Genomic DNA, 14595 nt, shown 5'->3' with positions numbered 1-14595 from the left:
TCATTTTTTTAAAAAAACTTTTTTACACTATTTTACAAGGATGTTTAATAGTTTATGCATAAACCACTTTTTATTTTTTTCCTCATTCGTGAAAGAACCCCTTTAAGCAATACCAGTTGCTTGGCTATCCTGCTGATCCTCTGCCTCTAATACTTTTAGCCATAGCCCCTGAACACGCACGCAGCAGATCAGGTGTTTCTGACATTTTTGTCAACTATGACAAGATTGGCTGCATGCTTGTTTCTGGTAAGATTCAGACACTACTGCAGCCGAAGAGATTATCAGGGCTGCCAGGCAATTGGTATTGTTTAAAAGGAAATACACAAGACAGCCTCCATATACTTCTCACTTCAGGTTCCCTTTAAATGGTACTCTTTCTCTTTCTTTCTTTTCTCTCACTTGTGCGCTCTCTCTCTCTCTTTTTCCTTTCCTTTCTTTTGCTTTCTCTCTCTCTCAAAAAAAGGCAGTAGTTCTACTACACAGTCATACCTCAGCTGCCAGCAACAAATGTGTTGCCCATAATTTAGCAGCACACCAATCGTTTTGTACTTTGAATTGACAGATTACAGTGATAAGGGAGCGTAGCTTGCCTCTGGTCTACCGCCAAACGCCAATGAAAACATCTCCTAATTAGTTCATGTGTGTTTTATGTCTTGATGAAGTTTAGACTGCAGTCTCTGCTACCCTTATGTCACTGTAGATGAATTCTGCTGTTGCTGTGTAAGCCTGTTTTCTATTTCTGCTTGTAAATGCAAGCTGGCTGCAGCTAGAGCCTTATTTAAAGGGTCAGTATGCCCAAAATTGAGTTGTTGTTGTTGTTCTCTGCTAGGAACTCTAGTTTGAAACCAGGTTGGCACAGATGTTGCAGCAGTTGGTTCCCTTTTTTTACTTGTGGGATGCTTATTTATCTATAGTAATATAATAAAATTGCCAGTGCAGGAGTAGAGAATTGTACCATGTTAGTCATCAGTTAACGAAAACCTGTAACATAAAAAAATGCTTATTTCTGGAGGAGGAAACCACTGGATCCTGTTGAGGCTCCCCCATCATCCTCCGTCCCACAGCGGTCTTACTGGGCCCCTCCAAACGGTGGTCATGTAAATATTTACCTCTCCAGCGCAGGCGCAGTAGCGGCTCGGGATCAGGCGGAAATAGCCGATTCCAGTCGGGTCCGCTCTACTGCACAGCTGCAATAGGTAAATATTGCAGGCACTACTGCGCCACAGCTTGACAGATTGTCGGCTGTGGCTTCGGAGGGGCCCAGCGGGACCACCGTGGGACAGAGGACGACGGGGGAAGCCTCAATAGGATCCAGAGGCTTCCCCCTCCTGAGGGAAGTACCCCCCAGGGGCACTTTTATTTGTTACAGAGTCTCTTTAAAGGATACATGTGGCAAACCTCGGAAAGAAAAGCTTTACTCACCTGGAAGTGTTATCTGTCCAGCGCTAAAGTTCCGCTGCTCTTCAGGCTGCCACTGTCCCCTCTGTAGAATTGTGTGACTTGTGGCTGGGTCGTGGTCTTCTCTTCCGCTGCTCGTCTGTACATGCGCTCTGTGTGCCACTTGTGATCGCGCTCCCATCGCCAGGAGTACTGTGCGCTTGTGCGGTTCACAAAGACTTGAATTTGCGCAAGCACAGTACAATTATGAGAAGCGGACAGCACACGTGCGCAGGTGAGCACTACCCAGTTGCGGGTCATGATCTTACAAAGGCAATCGCAGCAGCGTGGGAACTGATAGACTTCTAGGGGCTGGAAGAAGCCCCAGGTGAGTACGATTTTCTTTCCTAGGCTTTCCTCGAGTATCCTTTGGGCAGGAAACTTTGAATCAAAATTATACCATATATTGGTAAATATTAAAAGATTCAAGAGTTAGGCCTGGTGCACACCAGAGGAGTTTTTCTGAGCGTTTTGAGTTTTTAAATCTGCTGCTAATGTTATCCTATGTGTCTGTGCACACTGGAGCAAGGAGGTTTTGTAAAAAACCCCATAGCATTACATTGGGAAGAGCTTTTGAAACCTCTAAAAGCTCTTCCCAATGTAATGCTATGGGGTTTTTTACAAAACCTCCTGGCTCCAGTGTGCACAGACACATAGGATAACATTAGCAGCAGATTTAAAAACTCAAAACGCTCAGAAAAACTCCTCTGGTGTGCACCAGGCCTAAATGATCAACCCCATATATTGGTAGGTGAACAGAGGCGCCAGAAGGATAAAAGTACATAAAATTTAAAAAAAATTGCTGGGAGGAAGTGGTGGACTCGCCTCCATTAAAGCAGACACCAAGGACTGTAAATATATAGATTTATATATATTTACAGTCCTTGGTGTCTGCTTTAACGGAGGCGAGTCCACCACTTCCTCCCAGCAATTTTTTAAAAATTTTATGTACTTTTATCCTTTTGGCGCCTCTGTTCACCTACCAATATATTTGAGTCCACCCCAGGTGGAGGGGTGATCTACCCCCTTTCTTCCTATCTACAGAGAGCGACTTCTTAATCCTGAGTGTGGACAGGTCTGATCTCCTCACCTGCCTAATGAGTGGTTACCTAGGTGGTAACCCGGGAGCTGGGAAAAAGGGCGCAGGCCGCTAGTGGACAAAAAGGGCGCCGCCATTCACTCCCATAATAAATAACGTTTAATGGGCGCCGAGCAGGAAAAAAGGGCGCCGGAGCTAAATAAAGTTTACAAACGGCGCCCGGAGCTAAATAAAGTTTACAAACGGCTCCCGGAGCTGTTTAATGATTTATAACTGAGCTTGTGTTGATTTACGTTTATAAAATGCACCCGTGCCGAATAACATTTATGAAAATACTAAATATATTTATCCAATTTAAATAATTAAAACATTATTTAAAGTTTTATCCCTTACTGTTTTTAAAACATTATTCACAAAATAAAGCGATCAGTACGTAATGTAAATTGGAATATATTTTTTGGAGTCACAATTTGTAAAACATTATTATCCACATAATAAAGGGGGGTCTTAGGTTTAGGCACCACCAGGGGGGTCTTAGGTTTAGGCACCAACAGGAGGGTCTTAGGTTTAGGCACCAACAGGGGGGGGTCTTAGGTTTAGGCACTAACAGGGGGGTCTTAGTTTTAGGCACCAACAGGGGGGTCTAGGGGTTAGGGGTAGGTACAGGGAGGGTTACTTAGGCACCAACAGGGGGGGTCTTAGGTTTAGGCACCAACAGGGGGGTCTTAGGTTTAGGCACCACCAGGGGGGTCTTAGGTTTAGGCACCAACAGGGGGGTCTTAGGTTTAGGCACCAACAGGGGGGTCTAGGGGTTAGGGGTAGGTACAGGGAGGGTTACTTAGGCACCAACAGGGGGGTCTTAGGTTTAGGCACCACCAGGGGGGTCTTAGGTTTAGGCACCAACAGGGGGGTCTTAGGTTTAGGCACCAACAGGGGGGTCTAGGGGTTAGGGGTAGGTACAGGGAGGGTTACTTAGGCACCAACAGGGGGGGTCTTAGGTTTAGGCACCAACAGGGGGGTCTAGGGGTTAGGGATAGGTACAGGGAGGGTTCTGTGTAAGAGTAGGCTTAGGTATAGTTTTACTCAAATTTTAGTAATAATTACTAATGTTTTACAACACTTATTACGAACGTACTTATATTTATATCATCGTTATAAAGAATATTTTCAGATTTTATTATACGAACAAACCATAAATGAAGGTTATTCACAATAATATACAATTATAACAATTAAACATATATTATTGTTTTTTTAATAAACTTAATTATAAGTTTAACTTTAGAAATAGGGAAGATTAACGTTTTCACAATTTCCGATTTTATAAACATTATTTAATGATTTATAGTTTTGTTAAACTTTATTTGTAAACGAAATATAGCACACTATTTTTTAAACCCTATTAATGATTAATTATTATTTAGAGTTTACACCCCGCGCCCTTTTTGTCCAGGCGCCCTTTTTGTACGTACGCGGTAACCCGTGTTTGTGAGTATTACCATCTCACTGTTTCATTTATCCAATCAATTTTGACATACTACACCATATTGGGCTCTCGATTTCTCTTCAACTTTAACCCCATATACATAGGTTTTTTTTTAAATAATTGGCCTCTGCCCTACATGCCTCACCAGCACTTCCCCTACATGACACAACAGCGAAGTTCCTACTGTATGCAGGTGACCTCTTATTGTTATCGCAAGAGCTGTTTGCAAGGCAATCTGGAAATCCTGGAGGAATCTCGGGGGCTATAGTGCGGCGGTGTGGGGGGCAGAGAGCAGCGGTGTGGGGGACAGAGGCATGTCATGAGGCATAGAACATGCCTCTGTGTCCGATCTGCCCACCTCGGGTTCTCTTTAAGGCCGGTTGCACACCTAAGATTAGCAGTGCGATGCGACTCCAGGTATCCAAAAATTGCTCCGACTCCACAGCATCGCACCACAGACATATCAGGTGCCCTGCGCCCACGGTGCGGCAACAGGGTCATATGCATGGCACCGCCCACTGCTAGTGATGTACTCCCTCCTCAGCAGGAAGTCTGTCACTGGGATTCCCATCATTCCATGCATGCGTGCCACATTGCACTGTGCTCCTGTTGTGCACACTTACTGGATCTCCCACGGACTTGCATTAGTGTATAATCTGTGAGGTAGGCATGGACCATGCGATAATGCGCTGCAGCTTTTGCATAGGCATTGTGGCGATTTTGATACTTCCAGCACACCGCGTTGCATCGCGTGAACTGGTGGGGAAGAGGTGGTGGGACATATTGTGCAAGGGGCCTTAAGTACACCTGTCATGAAAGAAATAAAAGGCTGCCTTATAGAACTCCCTGAATACTGTTCCCTGTGGAATGAGGTAGAAAGTCTACCATTAACATTACAGCTCGGCAAGTAACCTTAAGTTAGAGAAAAGCCATGTATGACGGTTTGCTTTACTCATCAGTTTTATTTAGGTTGGCTTTAAACAATACTAATTTTGTTGTGTTTTTCCCCTATTTCTAAATGTAATGAAAAGCTTAGTTGTTATTATTATGTGGGCTACTAAAGAAATAGAATTTGCTGTGTGTACTTCACTGACCCCTGCAGGGTATAAGAGGGTACTGCACCATGTTGTATTTAAGGTATCAGCGTCCTTGTCTACGTAAAAATATATTAAACCGTTATGCTTCTGCATGCTACTGCTTGGTCTGGCTTTACTGCTAATGTGGAGTTGTTTGTAAACCATATTTACACAGAGGTGTACTACATCCCAGCATCTGCCCTGACTATTTATTTTGAGGCATACCTATTTATGTGTAAAATCTGCACAGAATATCTCTGATTCTTCAGAAACATCAATACGGACATTAAAAAAGCACAGAAAAAAATGGTCTGATTCTGCCTCATGGTACCCATACACGGTACAATAAAACATTCGATTTTCCCATTCTTTCAACCAAAATGAAAGTTGAAAATCTTTTTCTTTTTTTTTTTTTGTCAGGAAAAACAAAATCCAGTTTTTTCGATAAAAATTCGGTCGGACATGTTGGAAAAATCTTTGTTTGATCTAATGGAATTATCGAATGAAATTAATTTAAAAAAAATTAGAAAAGAATTCTACCATTATATGGGCACCATTAGAAAGTGTTCAGTAAAGGTCCCCTATTGTTTCCTGCAGCCTCAGTGCGTCCGTTCCTCCCACTGAAGCAGATGGGCATGGCACCTACCTGTAACAGACTGGCTAATGGTGGCCACTGACAGTCCAATTTTTAGCGAAAAATCAGTCGAGCGATCAGAAATTCTGATCGGATTGGTTGAAAATGATCTCAGTTGATAAGCACAGTCAATTATGAACGATTATAAAAAAAAAAAAATCGTCCGACTGGATTTTGGTCAAACCAAAATTTGGATTTTCTTGATTGGTTGTGATAGATAGGAAGCAAAGATTGGTTCGTTGATGGTGTAGTGAACAATTTTTCTTCCGATCAGAAATTCTGATCGCTCTAACGATTTTTCGCTAGAAATTGGACCATTAGTGGCCACCTTTACACAGACCAGTAAAATAAGAGGGCAGTCACTGTGTTGGAGTTTCCCAATTCTGCAGCAAAGATAAATATATCTTTATACCAAAGCTGCCTCGACCTGAACCAAAACAAATCGGTTTGGGCGGAAGACTGTTTGTTTATTAATGGCCTGATACTGCAGCGTTAAAGCGGACCCAAATTAAAAATACAAGATTTCAGAAATAAAATCTATTTTCTAAATTATAATAATAAATAGCAGCCTTTTTTCAGCTGCATGATGACAAATATAACATATTTTACATTTATTGGAGGAACCCCTCCCTTCCTTTCATATTGCCGGAACAGAATCCGGCAGACTGGTGGAGTAGATGGTGTCTGGCAATGGAGGAATTGCTAATGGCTGCCCCCAGTATAACCCTAGTTATGAAAAGAGAAGGGTGAAAAGCATGCACTGAAATGCTCATAGGTTTAAAGGAGTGTTTATTTATCTTTGTATGTGTCAGAGTGGTGCAACTAAATATTTTTAATAAAAAAAAAATGTTTGGTTTGGGTCCGCTTTAATAACAGCTGAGAGTTGTGCTTCTATGAAAACGTTGATCCTGCTGGATTTATTATCTTTGCCTTCACCATCCATATTGTGTTACTAATGCTTCATATTCATTTTCTTACCAACTGTAATCATTATTCCTTTTTTAATCCACAGAACTGCCTGCTGGATGGGAGAAGATTGAAGATCCTGTGTATGGAGTCTACTATGTAGAGTAAGTTTAACTACCTCCAGCAGCCTATGTGGTAGATTGTCTGCAGCTCTTTGGGTCAATACTGAGATTTTATTTAGGCACCAATATAAGAAGCAGACGGCAGGTGTAAGGCAGAACCCCCAGTTGTGTAAATCATCTATAATACTAATCCACAGTTGTAAGTATGCACGGACCCAGAAGCTGAGCGATCACCATGACAACCTGCCAAATGTCATCTTTTTGCAAGGATTTTGTATGCAGTATTATTTCAGACTCGTCATATATAGTAAAAGAAGTTTGTAAATATACCGGGAGTCGGTAGCAGCTGTGGGCGGAGCTGTTGGGGGCTGCACCTTAGTTTTGGTGTGCAGCTGCAGGTGTATCTGTGCATACTCAAGTATGCTCAGATGCACCCGTGGGCAGCACAGTTGTAGGTGGGGGGCTTTGCTTACTGTGGGTGGCAGCTTGGTGGTGCGGCAGTTGTGGTGTGCATGCTGCATTTGCTATTCTTTTTAGAATTGGGGGTTTTCTGGGGGTGTTTTAGTCAAATGCTGATAATATAATGAATTATTAAGATATTGGCCTCCATTCACAAAAGCGTGCAAACTTAGCACGCCTAAAAGCTTTGGGCGTGCTAACTACAGTGCTATGTAGTTAGCACACTAACAGCTTTTACTCATCGCGGGCAAAGTTTAGCGCGGTGCGAGCGGAACGTGCGCCTATAACGTCTGAAGCGCGTGAAGCTTAGCGCGACCTAAAGCCCTTTAGGCGTGCTAAGGGCCTTTTCACAGGCGTGCTAAAGGCCTTTTCACAGGCATGCTAACACTTAGCTTGTGTGAATCGAGCCCATTCTTTGGCTGGAAATGAAGCCACAAGAATCTAATGTTCTACTTTACTATGGATTAAATATTAATTAATGCCACACTTGTGAGTTATAGTGATATTGTGTATAATGCCACATGATCAGTGGTTGTCATTCTAGAGTAATTTCAGGGAAACAGTAATTCGACATATCCATTGACGCCTACTATAATCTGTATGTATGAGGGTGCCTAGCAACCATTCACAAGTCACCTTTGTATCATAAGTGAATTTATACCATATAATGGCTAACTAAGCTTCAGTTTATTCCCTGATCAATAATGGTAAAATAATCCCATGACTGATTTTGCCCTTAAATAGACCCGAGCGCAGCAGGGCAGCCAGTAGTTGCACTCTGCAGGTCTGACAGCTCCCCACTGCCCTAGGCTGTTTGGCAACAATGCTAAAACATCTTATGCTGGGAATACACGGTTCGATTCTGAGCCATTTAGATGGCTCGATAGATAATTTCCGATATGTCCAATCTCCCGCCCAATCGTTTCCGTGCTCGAATTTGCATGGAGGACAATGGGAAAAGATAAGAAAAACGAGTGGAAGATAAGAGAATCGCCTGCAGAAAACGAGCACGGAAACGATCGGGCACAGAATCGAGCGGCAAAATTGAGCAGTGTATGCCCAGCATTAGATGTGACATGATTATCTGTAATCGGTCTGCTGCACAACACAGAAAGCATTAGAATCTAACAGTGCCTTGTCCCGATGTACAGATAACAGGTCAACAACATTGAAGTCTAAATACCAATAGATGAGTAATGCTGCCATTGGCAAGGTCTGGGAAACTGACAGGACAAGTGCAGTGCAAGCTGCCACTTACCGTTTAGAAGCTATCCTCCAAGAGCTCTGTAGACTCAAAGGGAAAAGTTTTGCTTAAAGGAGTTATCAGCCAAATTAGGTAAAATGAGCTTTACTCACCTGGGGCTCTCTCCAGCCCCTTGCAGCCGACTGTCCCACACCGACCGCAGCCCACGTGGCCGTGATTGACAGCGGCGCTTCGTGCATCCGCAGTAAGTCTGACCCTGCGGTCGGTCTGAAGAACGAGAACTGAGACCGGGACAGCGGCGGGGACAGTCTGATGCAAGGGGCTGGAGAGAGCCCCAGGTGAGTATAGGCTCATACACACGTCGGATTTTTGCGAACGACCCATCGTTTGAACGTTCCGTCGTTCGCACGTCAAATCCGGTGTGTGTACAGACTATCGTTCGGGTGAGAAGACTGGTTTTCATCGATCCGCCCTGCGGATAGTCTGTACACACGCCGGATTTGACGTGCGAACGACGGAAGGTTCAAACGACGGGTCGTTCGCAAAAATCCGACGTGTGTATGGGCCTATACTCACCAGATGACGCCAGCCAGCAAGCGGCTCTCACGCAGGTGCAGTATTTGTCGACCTGGCGAGGGTCAGCATCTGCACCGGATGGGACCCCAGGCCACTCACCTGCTGGATGTGGAGCTGCAGTAAGGGCACAGGACGGCTGCCAGGGGCTGGAGGAAGCCCCAGGTAAGTAGATTTTTTCTAAGTAGCTTGCATCTTTCCTTTAATTTAAAAGTTGAAGTTTTTGTTTACAAAATATTGCACTATTTTGTGTAGTCACATGTGCCATATAGAGGCCTCCCTTGCTCAGTATCTGACCTAACTCTTGTTCTATAACATGCATAATGCAACATGCAAGCATTAATCTACCATTAAAAAATGAAGAGCACGTCTTTAACGATCCTCTACTGGGGCAAGACAGTGCATCAGACTCACAAAGGTGCTACAATGTATGCTCCATGCGCTCAACAGTAAGAGCTGTACAGATGCTGACAGTGGTTACTGGACTGAGAAAGAGAGCACTGAATTTAACCGTGACCACAAGATATCAGAGAGAGAGAGACAGAATTCAGGTTCATCTCCCAAATAAGGAGTTCCGTGCGATGTCTGTAGCAAAAGGTACTCCAACTCAGAGCCGGGACAAGGTCCTCCAGCACCCAAGGCTGAAACACCAAAGTGTGCCCCTCCATCCCTTCACCCCAGCCGTCACACACTGATTGCTATTAGACTAAGAGGCACCCCAGGGCCCCCAACACCTTAATCTCTAGTTATCTGGCTTGTAGTCACTTCCATGTACCTCCTTTTCTTATTTCTTTCTGCTTCAAACACAATTAGGAATGACAGCTGAATGAATTTTGCGCCCCCTCCTACACTGCGCCCTGAGGCTGGAGCCTCTCCAGCCTATGCCTCGGCCCGGCCCTGCTCCAACTTTATTAGATCAGATTAAAAACTCCTATAGCCGGTAACTGACATGTTTCGAACCTACTGGTCCTTAATCATAGCATGGTGCTATGATTAACCTTCCTGGCGGTAACCCCGAACGTAGTTCGGGGAGGATTTCTCAGGCACTGCTGGGCCGATTTGCATAATTTATTAATTTTTTTGCTACACGTAGCTAGCACTTTGCTAGCTGCGTGTGCACGCCATTCGCTGCCGCTCCGCGTCGATTCGCCGCTAGCCGCCGCCCCCCAACCACCCCTCCCCCCAGACCCTTTGCGCAGCCTGGCCTACCAGTGCCAGGCAGCACTGAGGGGTGAATCGGGACCCTGATGATCCTGCCGTCGCCATGGCTGCACGGGAAGCCCTCCAGGAAATCCCGTTCTTTGAGGCGATCGAAGCGGGTGGGGCTATCATGTAGCGAGCCCTGGGCTCGCTACATGATTTAAAAAAAAAAAATACAAAAAAACTGCTGCGCTGCCCCCTGGCGGTTTTCAATAGACCGCCAGGAGGGTTAAGGACCATTAGGTCTGAAACATGTCAGTTACCTGGCTGTATGGATTTTAATCTGATCTAATTAAGTTGGACAACTATTTGCTACAGACGTTGTGTGGAACTTTTTTTTTTTTTCTTTTCTGTCTGTGGGTCCAAGTCGCCTGGCTCCAGCATTGTCATACCCGTGGATGTGTAGTGGAGTTCTCCTTACTTGCCAAATAAGGAAACTTAAATGAGGTAAAATGAAGATTTTAAAGGCCAATCAAACAGCAAATGAATTAACCCATGACACTCTCATACAAATACTGAAGTCCAGCCACTCAAATATAAACATCCAGGAACCACTACTATTAACAACTATCCTTGCAGCAAAAGCAGAGCTTTTCATTTGCTAAATTAATGCATTTGTTTGTGTAGTCACATATGCCATGTAGAGAACTATGTGTCTCTAAGGCTAATTTCACACCAGGACGTTGCGTTAGAGGGGGCGTTAAGGTCGCATAACGTCCCCCTAACGGAACGCCTGGTGGTGCTAGATCTGGACGTCAGAGTGAGCCGCGTTGTGCAGCTCACTCTGGCGTCAGTGATGCCGTGATGCGCACTCTTGTGCGCATGCAGCATCACGTGGTCCCGCCGGCCAATCGCCGCACAGAGCGGCTGCTCCAGGAAGTAAACACTGCACGTCATAACGTGCAGTGCATATTAATTAGCCATGTGCCTGGCCGCTCTCCGCTCCTCCCCAACATTACTGAGCATGTGCAAGCAGTCTAACGCGGCTCAGCCGCGTCCAAAGTACTGCATGCAGTACGTTGTCTTGTGACGCAGCGTTACAATGTAACGCAACGTCCGCACTGTGAACAGCCCCATTGATTTTTCATTACTGTGCGGTGGGCTGCGTTACAGGCTGCTCTAACGTGCGCCTGTAACGTCCCACTGTGAAACCAGCCTAATTCCTTTTCCCATTAACCCTAAACAAGCATGCAGATCATGTGCTCTGACTCAAGTATGACTGAATTAGCCACTTGCTTGTTTGAAGTGTGTGATTCAGACTTTAGGCCTGGAACCCACTACAAAACTCTATCGCTAATCGCAATCGCTAGCGTTTTGGATGAGCGGTTTGTAAGCGATTTCATGAGCGACTTTGGTAGAATGTTTAAAAGTGTCAGCTTTTTGCCAGCGATTGTGTAGCGATTAGCGTTTTTAATTCTGATTGGTCCTTTCAATTAATTTTAACTTCTTTACAATGTGCAGTAATGTAAAAACGCTAGCAAAATTGCTCTGTGTAGGTTTTGACGAGCGATTATGCCAGCGTCTATATACTTCACATTGCAGAAACGCGAACGCTAAATGCTAAAAATGCTGCATGTTCTGCGTTTGCGATTTTGGTAATCGAAATCGCTCCAGTGGAATTTGGGCCATCCATTAACATTAGCTGAGCGTTTAAGGAAATCGCTAGCGGTTTGACTCGCTCCCTCAATGCTCACAAAATCGCTCTAGTGGGTCCCAGCCCTTACTGATGCATGGAATATTAGCAGGATGCCAGGCAACTGGTATTGTTGTAAGGGAAATTAAAATGATTGCCTCCATATTACCTCACCTTAGGTTCCTTTTAAACATGATGCAGTCATTTTTGTGTCACCCATTGGTCGCAGTACATTTCACTTTTGTTGAGGCAAAAATCACCCATTTCATAAATTTGTAAACCTAATCACAGCAGTAGTGTCTAAATAGCTACTTACTTATTAAATGCAGTGACTGCATTTAGTTGAGACTGTTTTTTTCATGTATTTTCTACTGCCTTTTATCTGTGTTTTCTCAATTTTACGCTTTTTTTCTCCATATCCGTATGCAATTTCTGAAGGTATTGTAGTTATTTTTATTTTTGTGTAAAGTGTAAACTTCCTTTGTCCTGCGAATGAAGAGCCCTCAGTGGAATTTATTCCTGTCCCATAATAGGTGTTTTTTCCTGGCTGATGTCACTCTGTCTTCCTTTACAGTCACATAAACAGGAAAACGCAGTATGAGAACCCTGTTCTTGAAGCCAAAAGAAAGAAGCAGCTCGGGCAGCAGCAGACTGAAGGTTAGTGAACTCTTATTGTGTGAGATAATCTTGATTATTAACTAAAAAAAGGGGTTAGAAAAGTGTCTTTGCGGACTGGATTAGCCAGTGAGATATCGCATATTAACACCTATACAGTTTCTAGTAAAGGATGGGAGTGCATTGCCTTGTCAGATGATCCAGAGGGGCTTAGAGAGAGGGGGAAGTGGTGATAAAGATGAAGGCATTCTGAATAAATACAAACACCTGAAATGCTTAAAGCGGACCCAAACCAAACATTTTTTTAATTCAAAATATTTAGTTGCACCACTCTGACACATACAAAGATAAATAAACACTCTTTCAAACCTATGAGCATTTCAGTGCATGCTTTTCACCTTTCTCTTTTCATAACTAGGGTTATACAGGTGGCAGCCATTAGCAATTCCTCCTTTGTCAGACACCTTTTACTCCACCACTTTGCCGATTTATGTCCCGGCAATATGAAAGGAAGGGAGGGGTTCCTCCAATAAATGTAAAATATTTTATATTTGTCATCATGCAGCTGACAAAAGGCTGCTATTTATTATTATAATTTAGAAAATAGATTTTATTCCTGAAATCTTGTATTTTTAATTTGGGTCCACTTTAACCACTCGAGGACCATGGTGTTAAACCCCCCTAGTGACCAGGCTATTTTTAATTAAAATGGCCACTGCAGCTTTAAGGCCAAGCTGCAGGGCCGCACAACTCAGCACACAAGTGATCCCCCCCCCCCCTTTTCTCCCCACCAGCAGAGCTATCTGTTGATGGGGTCTGATCACTCCATATTTGTTTGCTTGTGTTTTTCTTTTTTTTTTTATAAATATTTGTTATTTTTTTAATACATTTTTTTTTTCAGTCCCGCTCCCTCCCCCCGACAGGCAATCAGCGTGATTGGCTGTCATAGGCTGTCACACGGCTGTCCCCTGTACAGCACTGCAGCTGATCACAGTGCTGTAGGGGGTAATTAGGCCGCAGTTTTGCCGTCTAAGTCTCCCAAGCGGCGTTCGCCGCTCGGAGACTGAAGACGGGGCGGAGCTCCGCCCCCCAAGCAGGAGATGCACGCGGTCTCCTACTAGCCCCATAGAAGACCGTTCACACCAATCGGCGTGTAGCGGTCCTGGGGCTACCGCACTGCTCACGCCAATTGGCGTGGAGCAGTCGGCAAGTAGTTAAAGAGGAACTGAGTGAAAATAACAGGATGCATAAAATAGCTTTTTTTCTTCTTACATTAATTCATAAATTACTTAGTAAGTGTTTGCCTGTTGTAAAATCTTTCCTCTCCCTTGTTGGCATTTCTGAAATGTATTCGTCGGTGACATCTTTTTTTTAGTCCTGTCAGGTGATCTCTGTGAAATATTTGTTTGAGAGTTCCAAAGCCAGTACAAAATTTACCTGGTCTCCCAGAATCTACTTTGGGGGATTCTGTAAAGCTAATGAGCCTAGACCAAATATCCTGTGATGGTGGGGCTACTTACAATATACAGCAATATTTAGATATGTGAAGTGTTTTTGACACCAGGAAAACTACTGTGAAAGTGGGTATCCTGAATACTTCACTGCATTCTTTTATATGCCGTTAGTTACAACACACACTGGTTTGAACTCGGTCATGGCAGATGATGAACACAGCCCCAGGCAAAAATCGTGAGTCAATCCAGCATGTGTACAGCAGCTGCACGATGTCTATAGCAATCCCCGCCCCCTGAGCACCACCCAATCACATTGTTCTCCCTTGCCTGTGGGAATCTGCTCTGTTGTGTGCCGCTCGTTCTCCCTTTATATAGGTTTTGGTCGGCCAAGCTGTATGTAATATACTGTGGAGAGGGGGTGTAAAAGGAAGTCACTCGAAAATATCCATTGTGGCTAATAGCTTGCCAGGTGCAGAAGACAGGCAGACTGACATCGACCTGTCCAAAACAGGCATAAGGCTTTGCTCACATCTAAAATCGAAATCGCTGAGGCCAGCACTTTGAGATTTTGTGTGATTTTTTTTTTCCCCCTCCTCCTGACGCTTACAGAGCGCTACGATTTTTTTTGTCAAACAATTTTCTAAGTGCTTTTGCAGAGCTATTTGTGTTTTCACTTCCTGATGCAAGTCAGACAGTGACCTCTTTGACCCGGAAAAGAATAAATACAATGTATTTATTCTTAAAAGCACAAACGCAA

The 14595-nt window shown here is 44.0% G+C and overlaps 1 protein-coding gene across 17 annotated transcripts in view; it reads left to right on the top strand.

The window, feature by feature from the left end:
- The window catches only part of MAGI1 (membrane associated guanylate kinase, WW and PDZ domain containing 1), an 869123-nt gene that overhangs the window by 708134 nt on the left and 146394 nt on the right, over positions 1-14595 (top strand). For all 17 annotated transcript variants that reach the window (XM_068253813.1, XM_068253811.1, XM_068253812.1 and 14 more), the window contains 2 exons: positions 6685-6742; positions 12344-12426. In XM_068253813.1, the coding sequence (XP_068109914.1) occupies positions 6685-6742; positions 12344-12426 (141 nt within the window). The remainder of the gene's footprint in view (positions 1-6684; positions 6743-12343; positions 12427-14595) is intronic.

Source organism: Hyperolius riggenbachi, chromosome 9 (genome assembly GCF_040937935.1).
Source record: "Hyperolius riggenbachi isolate aHypRig1 chromosome 9, aHypRig1.pri, whole genome shotgun sequence".
Lineage (NCBI taxonomy): Eukaryota > Metazoa > Chordata > Amphibia > Anura > Hyperoliidae > Hyperolius > Hyperolius riggenbachi.
The sequence above is the reverse complement of the archived record's forward strand: the minus strand, read 5'-3'. Positions and strand labels throughout refer to the sequence as shown.